Here is a 14,607-nt window from a genome sequence, read left to right as displayed (position 1 = left end):
TGGTAGAAAATCTAGTCCTCATGCAAACTTTGGGTTCGATTCTCATTTCACACGACACCCCGCCGCGTAAACATACACGGCAATGCGTCGTTTCGCAGATTGATCTCTGGCATATGGCTACATCGTCATGGTCTGCATAGCCCCTCCCGCTGCTGTGGGGATGGCTTTGCGGCTTTGTTCGCTGCGATTCAAGTGACGGACATCATTATCGAGGGATTCATGCAACAGCGGAAACATGCGGCACCCACACAACACCGCTGACCGACTTGACAGCCTGGGTACTTTGACAGCCTGGGTCCTATGTCTCGCTTAGATGAGTGGTAATCTATTTTTACGTTGGTAGACATGGATTCCAGTAAAGGACTCCCACCCAGTTATAAGCTCTAGCACCGAGAGCCACGACGTCGATTACCTTCCCCCAAGAGTATGGCTGATGTAGGGAGAACTCTCGGTCTCGTCGAAATTGGCATCTCTGTGTCTCTGTTCCTCTTCGGGGTGTCTACAATTCAAGTCCAGACTTATCGTTCACGCTTCCCCGATGATTCGTTACGACTAAAGGCTTTTGTGAGTGCTTTAATATCCCCCCTGCCAGACCCCTGTTTTACGATGGGGTTACATTCTAGGTATATTTTGTGTGGTGCGGGGAGCCGTTCGACAAAATATTCTCCGGCCTGATTTGCGAGTACATAGGTTGATGAGCCTCGGCCACATTATTTGCACCCTTCATTACTTCTGGACCACTTCTCTCGCTATCATCCAAACTCACCAACCCAATCTGATGCTTGGAAAACCACCTGCAAGCGTGCCAGCGCTTTTCTTCCTAACTGGATGCATAGCTACGGCGGTTCAGGTATGTATAGTCAAGTACGCATGTCCACAAGGCTGACGTGGATGTCGTGCAGGTCTACTTTGTGGAGCGAGTGAGGCGGGTGTCCGAGAAACTGTTCTTTCCCGTCATTTGCTGGTCCATTTCCCTCGTCCGCTTTGCCCTCGCCGTGGTCATGAGCGCCGTTGTTTCTACAACAACTCTTCATGACTTCGAAATCCGTTGGGAGTGGCTAGTGACAGCAAACTGGGTTACCAGTGCGTTCGTGGACACGATGATAACGGTGCTACTATTCTATACTCTGGCAAGAAAAAGGAGGGTCGCATTTAAGGGGTCAGTAAAGCTGCCTGCGCTCGTACTGGACCTGACGCAGAATTAATCAGGACCATCAAGCTAATTGATCGTCTTATTCTGACCACGATTGGTGAGTGCACATCGGATGTGCTAATGGCTCTACGTTGATGCCTTCCGCAGAGACTGGTTTGATGACGAGGTTTGCTTTCGACACTAGTGCCCCCCTTCGGTTTGTTGATTTCAGTTTCAGTTTGTTGACACTCACCGCTGGATTATGCGTAAGTTAACCCTGTCCATATATTCTCGACGTCCTAGGCTAATATCCTGAAACATGATAGTTTCAGTTCATTGATCACTCTTGTACGTATCTAATTCGCTCTCAGAAGTACGGATGCCTATGTAAGTCTCATAGTCGCTTGGCTGGGACTTTATCTTTGCGTTGCAAGAGGTAAGTTACAAATCCAGTTTGCCAAGTCTTTTCTGATGCTCCTTAGTTTTCACTAACTCCTTGCTGGCTACGTGGGTCGTTCCCTATTGTGTATTCCTTCGGTCTCGCTGACAGCTGCTATCAGGCTCAACGCTCGGTTGACCGCGCGGCGATTGGCAGTCAATTTACATTCCGTTGATCTTGCCCATCAGGAAAATGAGCACGCATTGACATCCAACGGTACCAAGGTAGGACATCATCTCCCCATGTTGTCGTCCGAGCTGACGTGTCCTGGCAGGCGCACATGGCGATTCCTATGGAGTTGATAGCAATAGGAACCTCTAGTCAAACTCAACGACCAACTGGCGTGATTTTCTGAAATTCGTCGACAGACTTGCGACTGTTTATGCCCTTGTTAGAAAAGATTGAGCATCTTGGGATGCCTGAGCTGTATACCAGTAGTCTCGGATCTGTATGTGATAAATTATGTGTATAATTATTCTTTTAATCAACTTCGGTTGCCCCTTTGAGCCCCTTTGTCTCAGCGCCTGTTGGGTATGGGCGGCATTCCTCTGCCAACGAAGTTTCTGAATGTCTCTCACTCATCAGAATTTCCCCATAGAAACCACCCTGCACAAATGTTAGTAGTAAGTATCCTCGGAGGGACTGGTAGGGATATTCGCAACGATAATTTTTACGTTTCTATCTATTGTCACTAACTCCCCCCAAGGTCTCAGGATCTCACCCACGATGATAAATGGGCACCGGGTGCTGATTACGGCGCTCTCATGATTGATATCAACCAGTCCCTTGGTGCAGCCAGACTCGCTGCACTATAGACGAATGTATTCGAATTTTCTCATGGCTGAAAACGACAGCACTCCGACCCATACTGGCAGCGCTCTTTGTGATCCTCAAAGATGGCGTATGCGGCTGCAGATCCGCCAGAGATCTCTTTCGCGCTCCCAACGTCGGTTGTATGGAACGGCCGCCATAATGAAGGTGAGACAATACTTGCCCTCACGATGTCAGTGATGAGTAAAAATACTGCTTAAGATCTGATAGCTCGTTTGCCAGTGCTCGGGCGTTGAGGTGCTGTGATTCATGTGAAAACGTTACTAGCTGGAGCTTTGAGTGGGAGATTGTTATGAACCGGCACTGTGTCTCCTTCGATAGTGCCATATATAAGGACGTCACCCACCATTCACTCGACCATTCACTTTCTCTAAGGGACACCCCGCATGTCGAACGTAGCAGTGACGCTCGGAATTATTGAAATCGGCGTTTCCGTCTCTGTTTTCCTCTTCGGCTTGTCAAGCCTCCAAGTCTACTCTTATCATTCGCGGTTCCCAAATGACCCCATCCAGCTCAAAGCATTTGTGCGTTTTAAGTCCCTTCGTTTTGTACAACTGACCTATTTTTGCCACTGTGTAGGTGTACCTTGTGTGGTATGCAAGGTATCTGTCAGCGGGGTATTCACGAATTGATACCCTCAATGCAGGCTACTGGAACTAGGTCATGTCATCTGCACTCTAGACTACTTCTGGGTGGTTTCTATCGTTCAATATGGCCATCCAGAGATGATCCTCGGTAAAGCGCCGCCAAGCATGCCGGCACTATTCATATTAACGGGTTGTGTGGCTACATCTGTTCAAGTAAGTGACATTCAGTGAAGTTATTCACGATGCCAAACACGTTGCAACGTACGTCTATCTCGCAGATGTTTTTCGCAGATAGAGTGCGGCGCGTTTCCGGAAAGTTCTTCTGGGTCCTGATCTGCTGGGGGCTTTCGATCCTCCGGTTTGCTCTTTCAGTCACCATCTGCGTGGTGTTAACCCGAGTAAGCCTCGCAGATTTCGCTGCGGACTGGAAGTGGTTAGTTACTTCCAGCTGGGTCAGTGGAGCAGCTGTGGACACTTTGATCACGGTGCTCCTGTTTTACGACCTCTTCAAGAAACGGAAGTTGGCGTTTCGAAAGTAAGGTCATATCTCTCAACGATTCTGTGATGGTTCCTGGATCGGAGCCCATTACTAGAACAGCAAAGCTGATTGACCGCCTCATCTTGACTACAATCGGTATGTCGGATACGCCCAAATGTTTGGCCTGAGTTCACAACTGATAATTCGATGCGGAACCCTCGTCAGAGACTGGCCTTTTAACAAGGTATGTACGCTATTTTTGTTTGTGGGGACATAGGCTGATTCCTCAGTACAGCGTGCTTACGCTCGTATCTGGATTGAGCGTGAGTGCATCTGCTATCTCCTGGCGATTGTTCCCACATCCAAGTTCGTAGTTCGAGGTTGTCAGTGGAACGTGTATGTCCGCTGTCTTGGGCTATGACGATTGAGCTAAGGGGTCGTTTCCACGCAGTTGCTTGGTTCGCGCTGTATCTCTGCATCGCCCGAGGTACGCTAGACTAAATTCGGATCCCCTTGCTTCGCTCATATCTGAACCCCAGTCTTCTCGAATTCGTTGCTCGCTACGTAAGATCTCATCTCTCTACGCTCCATTAGATCTCAACGCCCTTAGCTGAACATCTTTTAGTCTCAACGCTCGTATGACCATTCGCCAAATGTCGGTATCTAATGTACACTCTGTCGACTTTATTTCCCGCAACATTGAAGACGTGCCAAGTGATGCATCGAAGGTGGGATAGTTGTATTTGTGCAGTGCTCGCCTTTACTAAATGGGGTGGAACAGACACGGAGGCTGCAGCCGATCGAGTTAGATTCCGTTGGTGGAGTGAGTCAAGCTAAAGAACCAACTGGGATGCTGGATACAAAGGCTTGAAATCACGTCGGAAATACCTACAGGTTTGTTGCCACTTCGCCCAGACTTCGTCCCCCTGGTGTATCTTGGACGTTTAGTGGGATGTCCTTCGATTTATTTATGCAGTTTTGGTCTAGCATACGTAAATACGTATGCCCCCTGGAGATGGTTTTATGCATGCAGTAACTGCAGTACGTGAACGTACGTGCAGAACAGCTGCCGTCACCAAAGTTACCTAGTAGGTAGCCCCAGCTTATGCACGAATGCAGTTCAAATCGTTAGGCGTAAGATATAAACCACCTTGTCGAGGAGTCTTGTGCAAATAAAGTACAAGTCATATTCATACAACGATCAGAGGGTGCTAGCTCCCGATGATGCTAGTGAGGATAGCCTGGGCGCTAAACCATGTTATGTAGGAATCTGCTCCTGGGCTGTTTCCAAAAGGATGGGTAACCAAGCTCTGTATGCGTCCAAAGTATATCCCTGACGCACCCCAACATCGAGGAAGTCCCTTATGCCAAGGAAATCGTCATTTTGTTGAGTTTGCACGGATCTTCTAACCCCCGCCTTGCGGTGAACCATTCAGTCTCGGAGCTTCAGCATCAACAAGGGGATGAGAAGCATGAGGGGCTGGCCGACAACCAGGCTCTGTCTTCGTCCAAGCTGTACGCCTGGCACACTGCTATTTCGAGCAGCTCTGCTATGTCGCGGGCATCTGTGTGCCGCTCGTCTCGTAAGTCTGGTGTCTTGGCGGGAGGTTGTCGGTCCAGTCTTGAAGCCGCAAGATAAGCAAAGGAATGAAAGGCGTGAGGGGCAGCCCCTGCCATTCTCCAGGGGAACTGGTATGTCTCGAATCCGTGGCATGAGGATGTTAGTCATGCAGAGCCGGCATGAGTATGTCGACGGCGACGCGGAGGGCAGTGACTCGAGAACAAAGCGGGGATTTTTCACGACAAGGTTTCGTTTGATCGCTTCACGGTCGACTGGTCCAGAATGACAACATCCATATTCTAGGTAGATTCTGCCAGTGTGTCAGTGGCTCTAAGGACAGCACACCCCAGCGAGTATCGCGAAACTCCGTGCGCCGCACAAGCAGCCCCTCCCATTAAAATACGTAGATAACCCGGTGCGTTGAGGGCGTCGACCACCAACTTTGCGAGTGGATATTATTCCTGAGGTTGCTCGAGGTGCAGAATTCAAATATCCCACTCGGAGAAGTTAGCCGTTTCCCTCCCGACACGCTGATACACCAAATACAATCGGATACAACGAACACACTGACCGGCTTCGCCCGCTCGCCATCATCTATCTTTGCAACAAATAAACCAGAGCTTTCAGTATTCATTTGCAGCATAGTTGACGAAGGTTTGCCGTGGCGCTGCCGGTTCGTTGCGGCCCGGAATCACTTGTCGCGGCGATTACGACTTCCATCAGGTTTACTTTCTACTCTGAACGTCCTTCTTCTCTAACAAGCTTGCCCAAACGTTTCGCGTCCGATGTCAAGGACGAGCGAGAATCAGCCCCCCGTCAGCCCGAGCAGGCTCGTTACTGCTCAAGAGCAGGATGCAGGAATATTCGTCACTTTTCGACCTTATGCTCATTCCAAGTTCAGTGATTCCCGCTCCGGATACAATGCCACCTTAACTTCTGGATAGAGCTCCCATGTACCTCTTAAGCTCGCTGTGTGAGTCGTTTCCGTTGTGTCGTTCCGAGAAAATTCATCGAATGTTGCTCAGTTGGCGTTAGTGCACTGCTACCACCAGGCCTCTTCCGACCACAGGCCAATATTCCAAATTTCTTGTTTCGAGCAGGCTTCGCAGCGATATATGGTGGAGCTGGTTATGTCTTGGCCACCGGGGACACGCGGAACGGGAGTGGTATCTCGACAGGTGCGTTTTGAAACCACACCCATGCCATCTACGTACTGAGGGCCCTCAGCGTGGTGTCTCGCATACCTGATGCTCAATGCTCGCAAAACACTGACGGCACCGAGGCACCCGCTTGGTCTTCTGCTTACAGGTAGTGTCGCAGCGTGCACTGCTCTCTACGGAACCGAATACTTTGTGTATCAAGACTAATAATAATACATTTCGTTGCATTCTTCTATAGCCCTATGTTTTCACGTCAATCCCTGCAATCGAGTTACATGGAACGAAGAGCGTACCGTTCGGTGCAAAGCCCATTCGCCTGTTTCCAATGTCCCAGACGCTGTAGTAATGCTTCAAAACTGATCCACCGACCAAATCAAGTCCACTATCAAAATCAGGTAAGCTTCATTCAATCCGTATCGCTCGCATACTCACTCGAAGGCGTTGATCAAGGTTTGGCACAACGTCGGATCGTTGGCAAATGGACCGACGTTCAACTCGGTGCTGGGGATGGTCAAGTTGAAGGGTTGACCATTCTGGGCTGTGAACCCAATATCAATGACGGCGGGTAGCGTGTTGATGCGATTGCAGGCAATGCCGTATGCGCCAGGCTCAGCAGGGTTGGGTTTGATATCGGGGGAGATGAGGGCGTAAATGGCCTGTCAGCGTGCAACGTGAGTGTTACGATCCATGATCTAAACAAGGCTGACTGACCTCCGTTGTTGCGGTGGAGAAAAGGATGTTGCTGGTGCCGCTGTCGAAAATGACAGTTCGGCGCTGTCTCAACGTTGTGGTGGTTCTGCCGTTGACTGATATCTGTGGAGAGGGGAGTTCCCATAGACGTCCAGAGGTGCTTGGGAGAGACGCGAAGGTTAGAGGGCCTGATGCCACTCGTAAGTCGCATTTCTAACGTCAAACGTCAGAATCTTCCTTAAACTCACCTTGGAATTTCGTATTGTCTATCCCCCCAAAAGTGAGTTCTGCTTCTCCTACCGCATTGGGCGTAAGGAACATGCTGAATAAAGCTGTAACGATGATCAATAATCGGCCGTTGCGCGCGATGAACCAAATCTTACACGGAAGTCCCTGGTTGACGAGACCGCCAAAGACGTTCACTGCCGTGGCTCCCATCCCTGATGCCGTCATCAACGCCCCAACTATTGGATATCAGGGCTGCCACACACCTAGGATGCCGCTGAACGGATCGATGGCGAATTTGGGAGTCTGGTCTGTGACGAGGGACAAATCTACTGTGCCTGCAGATAGCCCGCCAACAGAAACGACGTCGCGGCCACTTCTCAGCGTTAATCGGTAATTCGCTCCGACGACTGGGTCTACACCGACACCAGTCGAGAACGTGATCGAGCTTGTCCTGCCGCCGTCGACAAAGGTTCTGCTCTTTGTCGGATCGAATTTGATTTGATTGCTGCACGCTGCTCCGCATAGCGTGCTGGTGAATTCCAGAGTGACGCTTCCTGTGTCGAAGACAACCTATACCTCTCGGTCAGCCTCCGGCCATGGATGCATACTGGAACACTCACGGATACGGGTTGCGGTGGGGTGCCAACTACGATTCGCGTGAGTTGCGTGAGTTCAAATCATTGGTAACGTTTCCAATTTGCATACCGGAGATGTTCCCAAACCATCTACGTTATACTTGTTGGTGAAGTTCACTTCGAAGGACAAGGTGACCCACTGTAAATCTGTACCCAAGAAGAAATCTGCAAGGGGTATAGTGGTGGGTGGTAGCTGCCTTGATTTCAAAGATCGTCTCTTCGGCGCCATCCGAGAAGTTAGTTGGATCGTTTGGGGTACTGCACGTTTAATTTCCTCCCCAAGCACCGCAGTTGCGAGGGTCAAGAAAAGGAAAGCCTTTGACCACATATCGAAAGGAATAGTTTTGCTGTGGTGCGAGTGTAGTTTCTATGCTCATCACCTGGACTACTTATATGCCTCCGCTGCATGGTGAGCACGCTGCATAGAATACACCGCCTGGCGTATGACTAACTGTATACCCTCAGCTTGCGGGGTGATCATATGGGCAGTGGTGGTTCTTACCGAGGAAGTGCTTTCTTCTCTATGGATACTCAGGCTAATACAGGTATTCGCGTGGGCATGCATAGGGTGTGCTGATACCGTTGCTCGGAGCGTTTCCATCTCCATATGCGATTATGCCGGCGTGAGACCAGGAAGGCGACGACACGACTATTTATACATCGGGCACTATTTACCCGTTTCGGGTTCTCATGATCTATGGTATAACGTGCGTGGTGCGAACATTTTCTGAGTCTGTCGTGCCATACATCTGTTATGAGAAGCCGATTTCTGTATTCTTAGAGCTGTTGCTTCCGATGGACGCAACTCGCCCATGTGGTCGACGGTGTGGCGAGCCTCCAGCTAATTATATACTTGCCTGGATCAATCATGGCGGTGCAATACGTGATGCGAGGACAGCACGAATGCCACTCACCCTGCTCTGAACGATTCTTCTCGCACATTTTTCGCTCGAGTGTCCTGATTAAGGAGATTGCTAGGCCTCAACAGTCGAGCTATATTAGATACGTGATATGTGAGTTTGCACGCCGTAAACATATCTGACTTTGACTTTGACTGCCGTCTATCGAAGTCTCATGGACTGTCAATGCAACTATCACTTGAGCAAGCTAATTAGCCAGGCCTGTTTGGACCTTCTGCCACAAATTTCCACTCACATAAATGCGTAACAAGACGATTGGCGGGTCCTAATATCCGAAAGGTTGCTAGAAGAGCAGATATCACTCCCTCACTTCTGATGTATCAAGTCACCACATCACCTTAAAGATGGGCGTCGCTGCTTACATGTCGTCCATGGCGAAGCCAGCTCAACCCAACCTGCCCTCAGTTAACTGGTGGGCAACTAGAAGGTGTCTGTTGTAGTTTATTTCTTTGCTCAAACCTCACCGGTTGCAAGCATAGTGGGAGACATGGTAGCTCACCAGACCACCGAGGATGATGAACGATGTACGGAACAACCCATCATATATTTATGCTTGACACTGACTGCAACTTGTGTCAATACGCTCTGGCGATCGTTGATTAGACGGCAATACCAAGGGAGTGTCGTATAAAGCGAACCGTGGATCATCTGTTCAAGCTTGTCTAGTTTCTATTCATCGTACTCCTGCACCCACCGGGTAGCCCTTGCTATGGATAACACCCTCCAAACCTCGGCTGTAGCAATAATGGAAGTTGGGACCACGTTGTCTACTTTCCTGTTTGGAATCTCATCGTTGCAGGTGACCAAAATCACCATTTACACGCTTCTGTATACTGAACGAGAGCCATCATTGAAGGCTTATACTTACTATCTGAGATTCCCGAAGGATCGACCACGACTAAAAACACTGGCTAGTAATATCACTTCCTATAGGAGGTAATGTCCGCTGATAATCGTTGTGCGATAGGCTTTAGGTGTCTGGTAGGTACTCGTAAAGTGAATTTCCGAGCGCTGCTCAAGACCGAGCTGCAGGGCTATGGAACTCGGACATATGGTCGCAATTCTTCACTACTTCTATACATTGTCTATCTTTCAATTTGGCCGCATTGACTTCATGGAGCAGCGGGCCCCTCCGAGTCTGTCCGTGGCTGCTTTCTTAGACGGATTCCTTGCTGTCTTAGTCTCGGTGAGTCACATCGACTTTGGGCCCAGGCAGGATTCTTAAATTCTCGATATCATAGGGTTTCTTCATACACCGTGTGCAGAAGTTAACTGGGAACAATGCTTTGGTGGCCTTCTGTATCTTACTCTCTTTCCTGCGGTTGGTGGGAGTCATAGCCATTGCTACAGTGGGCTCGTTACAAACCCAGAACGAATTTCTGGCTCAGAGGAAGTGGATGGTAATCACTACTGCATCCATCGGGGCTGCAAACGATATCCTTATCGCGGGTGCACTGTCTTTTAATCTATATCACAGAAAGAAAGATCATGCGGACATCTCCGTCTCTGAGAGGTGCGCCGCCATTTCGAATGTGAACGAAGCTCGCTAACGCGCATGTCTACTCAGAACACTCAAACTCCTCGATAAGTTGATCGTCGATACACTTAGTGAGTTTACCGCCCCCTGTTTCCCTATGGGGCTCACTCCTAGCCGTACCTGACAGGAACGGGCTTGGTTAGCAGGTACACACTAACTCCTCTTAAATACGTGCTTCTTTGACTCAATATGCAGTCTAGTGTGCTCAGCGCGTCCCTTGCACTTTTTGTAAGTTCTTCCATTGAGAAGGGGTAACATACTGAATGTCATTTACGCCCATGAAGCTCATATTCATGACTGACAATCGTAAGATCACAACATTAAAAATGACCACCGACTAAAATCTTGATAGTTGTCTGGATTGCTATATTTGTATGCCAAGCAAGAGGTAGGTCTACCTCATCTTCATTGAACACTCACTAGTAATTATGCTTCTTAGCGTTTACAAATTCTTTTTTCGGAACGTGAGTTGGTACACTCTTTCGTGATAGTACGACGGCTCGCTGACAATACGGCAGGCTCAACGGTAGAGCAAGTTTTCGGTCGTCACGTCTTGCTATTCGAAAGAGTAACCCACTGCATTCTATCCATTTTGCAAACACCGTAGCGAGTAGTAGCCAAAGCGCAAGTGCTCGACTAACCTTCCTGGTGGGTCGGTCAGATATCTTGGAACGGTGCGAAATATTGACAACTGTTAGTCTACTGTCCCCGAAGACAATCACGTCAGTCGTGGCCGCGCAAATACCTTCAATGGCAGCCGAGCATAGGTCCCGCCCTATTTGTACCTGTATTATGATATGGACAGGACTATCTCTAAAGAACGAAATTTGTGGCTAGACTCGATGACACTAATGCATGCTAACTTTCAGAAGTATGGTTTGGAATGGGGTACTACACAGACCTTATGAAGTCATCGACATTCTGTTTTAAAGAGTCTGATACTCGATTCTTGAGCACGTCACATACAGTCTTGATGGTATCTCCAGCGATGCGAGCTAGATCCCTAAATTCTGTTTTGTTCTGCTTGATCTCCTGACAGAAATCGCCATTGCGTGAGCACTCCGTCCCAAAGGAGTGGAGGGTGATTGTGTTCCGGGCGAAAGAAGGCACAATGTGCTTAATTTCTTTTAGGATAGCCTATTTGGCAGGAGGTCCCTTTGACCGCGAGTAGCAGACGCGTAGCTACAGCGTTGAAACCTCTTCCCAGAATACTAGGTGCACGGGCGAAATTCGTGTCAGCTAGTACGCAGGCGCTAAGATATGAGCTATTGAGATTCTGGTACAGCATGTACCTATCTCTTAGCTGGTTAATCTCACAACCACTAGATGATCAGACGGATATAGTACCCCAGACGGCCCACAACATCAAAGAACACTGCGCCCATGGTGACTCCTTTGTACTCTTGTTGTACTTTTGTGCTTTTCAAGAAAGGCACTGCTCATCAGCGCTCTCTCCGTATAAAGCAACATGCATATAAAACACACTTCCGATATCTCAACTCCCCACTGCTCCCCACTATCGCAATCGCAAACGTACTCGCATAACAGCTGCAAAATCCCTGGTTCTTACGCCACACCTACTCATCCCGAAGAAAATACCATGTCTGCTAGAGCATCGCCCCTTCCCCCTCCTCGCTCCCCCGTAGTGCACGAAGGCCTCGGCCAGCACTTTCACGGTGATTTCTACGCTGCCTCCCAAATGGGAGGGACCGCGGGCGGTCATGGGAACACCAACACCACTTTCAATGGAGGCGAAGGTGCGTCCATCTGCTGACACGTCACAATGATGCACCATGTACTTATCCATCCTGGTATCCCTTCCCTTACTCTTATTCCAGAGACGCACAAAGTCCAAATCGAGAAGATCAAAGCGAAGCTGGACGCCAACATCATGGACGACGCGGATCACTATCTGTCGCTCGGACAGCTGTCAAAGATTACTAAGGAGCTGAACGGGCTCCTCAGCCAAGTGGGTGAGCTGCAGGGGAGGATCCGGGAGAAAGGTAGCTATTTGACTTCGCGGTGAAGAGTCTACTTACAATTGACTTTCTAGCGGGTCTGTGAAGATCTGTGACATGTCGAAGCTTCAGCTTACAGCAATATGGCTCCAGCCTCTAGGCCCTTATATGTATCTTTCGCGCGTGCTAGGATAATCTCTATGTATCCGGGTCGTTAAATGTATTACCTCTGACCAAGGGACGTATAATACTCGAATTCGGCATAATTGTAGATCGCACATCTACAAATGTCGTGAAGTGGTATACCAATGGGTAGGCCAACCGTAGTCCACTCACTCGACGCAACTAATCGTTCTTGGAGTTCCCATTTCACTTCTCTTGTGGGTCCATGTGGGTCCGTATTCAGTAGTTACGCTGTACTTGTCAAGCGGTTGCTGTCAGAAGTCAGAATCCTGAGATGGGCATGTGGTCTTATGCATTATGTAGTACACTCTTCTACATGTCAAACGAGAGAGAGAACAAGAGAGTATATAAATAAGCGTTCAGTCCTCGTTCCAAGTTGTAAACAGTCATTCCCACGATGTCAAAGTGTCTGAAAAAAGAATAAGGCAAAGCTCCTTCGGTGGTCAATTAAGCTCAACGAACAAGGACTCGAGGAGAACCTCACGACGCTGGATTAGGGAACAATGATCGCCCTTATCGCACCTTTTCAGCTTTGCTCCCTTTCTCCGCATTCAGCACCCCCTGACTCTGTTGTACTCAGTTCAAACGCCACATCGACCATAGTGAGTCTGCGGTATTTCAATCTATACACCGGTTTACTTGAAGTACAACAACTTGACAGGTGTGCACAAAGTTCATTCAATTAATTGCGACCAGGAACTCAAGCTCGATGAGATGCGCTCCGGGCTGCCAGTGGGCAGAGGTGTCAAGCTTAAAGCTATAAGTACGCCGCTCGAGTAAGGACCGCATCGGCCTGCTCCCGCTCCTCCATTGCACATATTTTCCGATTCCAATGCTCAATTCTGATTCCCGCCGGCGTGGTGCATCGGAGTCACTGAAAAGACACGCTTTTCCGGTCATCCAAGCAAAATCCACCAAAAAAGAGTCAATCTTGCCAGATATCATCTACACGGCCCTGAAAGCGATATCCAAGGTATCGGAGGGGTGTCCGTTCCCGCCAATCGTGTTCGCCGCACAGCTGGCTGTGGATATTTGGGACAAAGTCGTCGTGAGTTCGCTACTCATTAGTCATTATTAACATTGTGCTGATACTAATACAAACTTCGGACGGACCCTATCAGGAGATCAAACAGAACAAAGCGGGGTTCAGGAATTTAGCGTATGCAGCAGGCGATACTATCAAAACTATATGGGATGAACTCGAGCGGCAAGTCGACAAATCCGGAACGAAGATATCGGACTCTTTCGCGCAGAGTGTCGACGACTTATCAAGGTTCGATCTTCGCCCGAGTCCCTCCTTTTATCCAGCCGACATGACATGTATTAGGGTCGTTTCGTCGATCCACGACCTTGTGTGCGACTACGCGGGGCGCGGGTTCTTCCAGAGGCTGTTTTGCGCCAACAATGATCTGGGATCCATCGCGGGGTTTCAGCAAGATTTAGAACAGGCGCGAAAAAACTTCGAGGTGAGTATTGTATAGGTACTACATACTTCGCTGCTTCGACGGATTGCTCATACGCATACGCACGGTGCATCGCAGCTAGTGGCGATGGTCGGCATCCGAGCCACAGTCGAGCGCATCGAACATAATCAGCACCACCCGTCTGGCTCCTCGCCGGCCCAAGGACCCTTTGCCAACATGACCGTGCATAACACAGGTGGAGGCACGTTCAACAATGTCGTCGGCAACCAGTACAACGATTTTGCGACAGCTATATCGTCACGGGGGAACCATACGAATCCGAATCCGAATCTACGGGCTAACTCAGGCTCCGCGTATGGCAATGGCGCGAATTGGCGGCGGCGGGGCGAGGCTATGAGGGTGAAAGGTGGGCTGTACGCCTTCCCTCTTAGTAACACGTTCGGAAAACTGACCATATATGACTTTGACAGTACAAAGAAAGCACGCTCGATATAGTAGCACACGCAGACAAATAGGCACCGAGTATTATTAGGTGATTCGTCGCATGAGTCGTATGCGTAACCGTTACCACCGGCTTCCGTGGTATTTGTAGATGGGAAGAAGGCCAAAGGGAGGGTGTACCTCTTATATCTTTATCGCCAGTAGGGAGTTCCCTTAGGTCCTATACGAGGAAACCGCTACGGGAATGTCAGTTGTGCAGCGGCGAGGCAATACAAGCAGAGAAACATGAATATTGTAGAGCAATGTAGCGAGAATCATGCACAAAGCCTTCGGCGTCGGTCCGATGAATCCTCGAGACTGAGCTCATGCATGGAAAGAATAGTAAGTAGGCGAATGAGAATTG

General features: G+C 49.2%; 7 protein-coding genes across 7 annotated transcripts; 6 read left to right on the top strand and 1 right to left on the bottom strand.

The window, feature by feature from the left end:
• Window positions 1–778: 778 nt before the first annotated feature.
• On the top strand, window positions 779–1,926 carry PC9H_004544 (uncharacterized protein; the record flags this gene model as incomplete). Its single annotated transcript, XM_036774127.1, has 10 exons — window positions 779–850; window positions 903–1,159; window positions 1,210–1,250; window positions 1,301–1,319; window positions 1,371–1,398; window positions 1,459–1,480; window positions 1,533–1,568; window positions 1,615–1,639; window positions 1,693–1,795; window positions 1,846–1,926. The coding sequence occupies 10 exons, from the start codon at window positions 779–781 to the stop codon at window positions 1,924–1,926; spliced, it is 684 nt and encodes a 227-aa protein (XP_036632629.1).
• An 862-nt stretch (window positions 1,927–2,788) lies between these two features.
• On the top strand, window positions 2,789–4,338 carry PC9H_004543 (uncharacterized protein; the record flags this gene model as incomplete). The annotated part of the gene is made up of 12 exons (XM_036774126.1): window positions 2,789–2,926; window positions 2,982–2,995; window positions 3,049–3,202; window positions 3,268–3,524; window positions 3,583–3,623; window positions 3,693–3,711; window positions 3,763–3,790; window positions 3,842–3,863; window positions 3,919–3,954; window positions 4,007–4,031; window positions 4,093–4,195; window positions 4,249–4,338. 12 exons carry the CDS (start codon window positions 2,789–2,791, stop codon window positions 4,336–4,338), a joined length of 927 nt encoding a protein of 308 aa, XP_036632628.1.
• Window positions 4,339–5,979: 1,641 nt separating this feature from the next.
• On the top strand, window positions 5,980–6,395 carry PC9H_004542 (uncharacterized protein; the record flags this gene model as incomplete). Its single annotated transcript, XM_036774125.1, has 3 exons — window positions 5,980–6,001; window positions 6,054–6,206; window positions 6,256–6,395. The coding sequence occupies 3 exons, from the start codon at window positions 5,980–5,982 to the stop codon at window positions 6,393–6,395; spliced, it is 315 nt and encodes a 104-aa protein (XP_036632627.1).
• A 25-nt stretch (window positions 6,396–6,420) lies between these two features.
• PC9H_004541 (uncharacterized protein) lies at window positions 6,421–7,970 on the bottom strand (the record flags this gene model as incomplete). The annotated part of the gene is made up of 10 exons (XM_036774124.1): window positions 6,421–6,428; window positions 6,482–6,570; window positions 6,621–6,844; window positions 6,900–7,066; window positions 7,127–7,210; window positions 7,262–7,318; window positions 7,370–7,676; window positions 7,727–7,752; window positions 7,812–7,831; window positions 7,882–7,970. 10 exons carry the CDS (start codon window positions 7,968–7,970, stop codon window positions 6,421–6,423), a joined length of 1,071 nt encoding a protein of 356 aa, XP_036632626.1.
• A 1,400-nt stretch (window positions 7,971–9,370) lies between these two features.
• PC9H_004540 (uncharacterized protein) lies at window positions 9,371–10,965 on the top strand (the record flags this gene model as incomplete). The annotated part of the gene is made up of 12 exons (XM_036774123.1): window positions 9,371–9,575; window positions 9,636–9,642; window positions 9,694–9,847; window positions 9,903–10,174; window positions 10,229–10,269; window positions 10,326–10,336; window positions 10,394–10,426; window positions 10,483–10,504; window positions 10,551–10,586; window positions 10,638–10,662; window positions 10,717–10,846; window positions 10,897–10,965. 12 exons carry the CDS (start codon window positions 9,371–9,373, stop codon window positions 10,963–10,965), a joined length of 1,005 nt encoding a protein of 334 aa, XP_036632625.1.
• An 833-nt stretch (window positions 10,966–11,798) lies between these two features.
• Window positions 11,799–12,262, top strand: PC9H_004539 (uncharacterized protein; the record flags this gene model as incomplete). The annotated part of the gene is made up of 3 exons (XM_036774122.1): window positions 11,799–11,955; window positions 12,037–12,201; window positions 12,252–12,262. The coding sequence occupies 3 exons, from the start codon at window positions 11,799–11,801 to the stop codon at window positions 12,260–12,262; spliced, it is 333 nt and encodes a 110-aa protein (XP_036632624.1).
• A 909-nt stretch (window positions 12,263–13,171) lies between these two features.
• PC9H_004538 (uncharacterized protein) lies at window positions 13,172–14,258 on the top strand (the record flags this gene model as incomplete). The annotated part of the gene is made up of 4 exons (XM_036774121.1): window positions 13,172–13,387; window positions 13,461–13,612; window positions 13,667–13,805; window positions 13,881–14,258. The coding sequence occupies 4 exons, from the start codon at window positions 13,172–13,174 to the stop codon at window positions 14,256–14,258; spliced, it is 885 nt and encodes a 294-aa protein (XP_036632623.1).
• Window positions 14,259–14,607: the final 349 nt, after the last annotated feature.

Source organism: Pleurotus ostreatus (genome assembly GCF_014466165.1).
Source record: "Pleurotus ostreatus strain PC9 chromosome Unknown scaffold_3, whole genome shotgun sequence".
NCBI classification, from domain to species: Eukaryota; Fungi; Basidiomycota; class Agaricomycetes; order Agaricales; family Pleurotaceae; genus Pleurotus; species Pleurotus ostreatus.
Note: the sequence above shows the minus strand (reverse complement) of the source record. Positions and strands in the feature narration are given on the sequence as shown.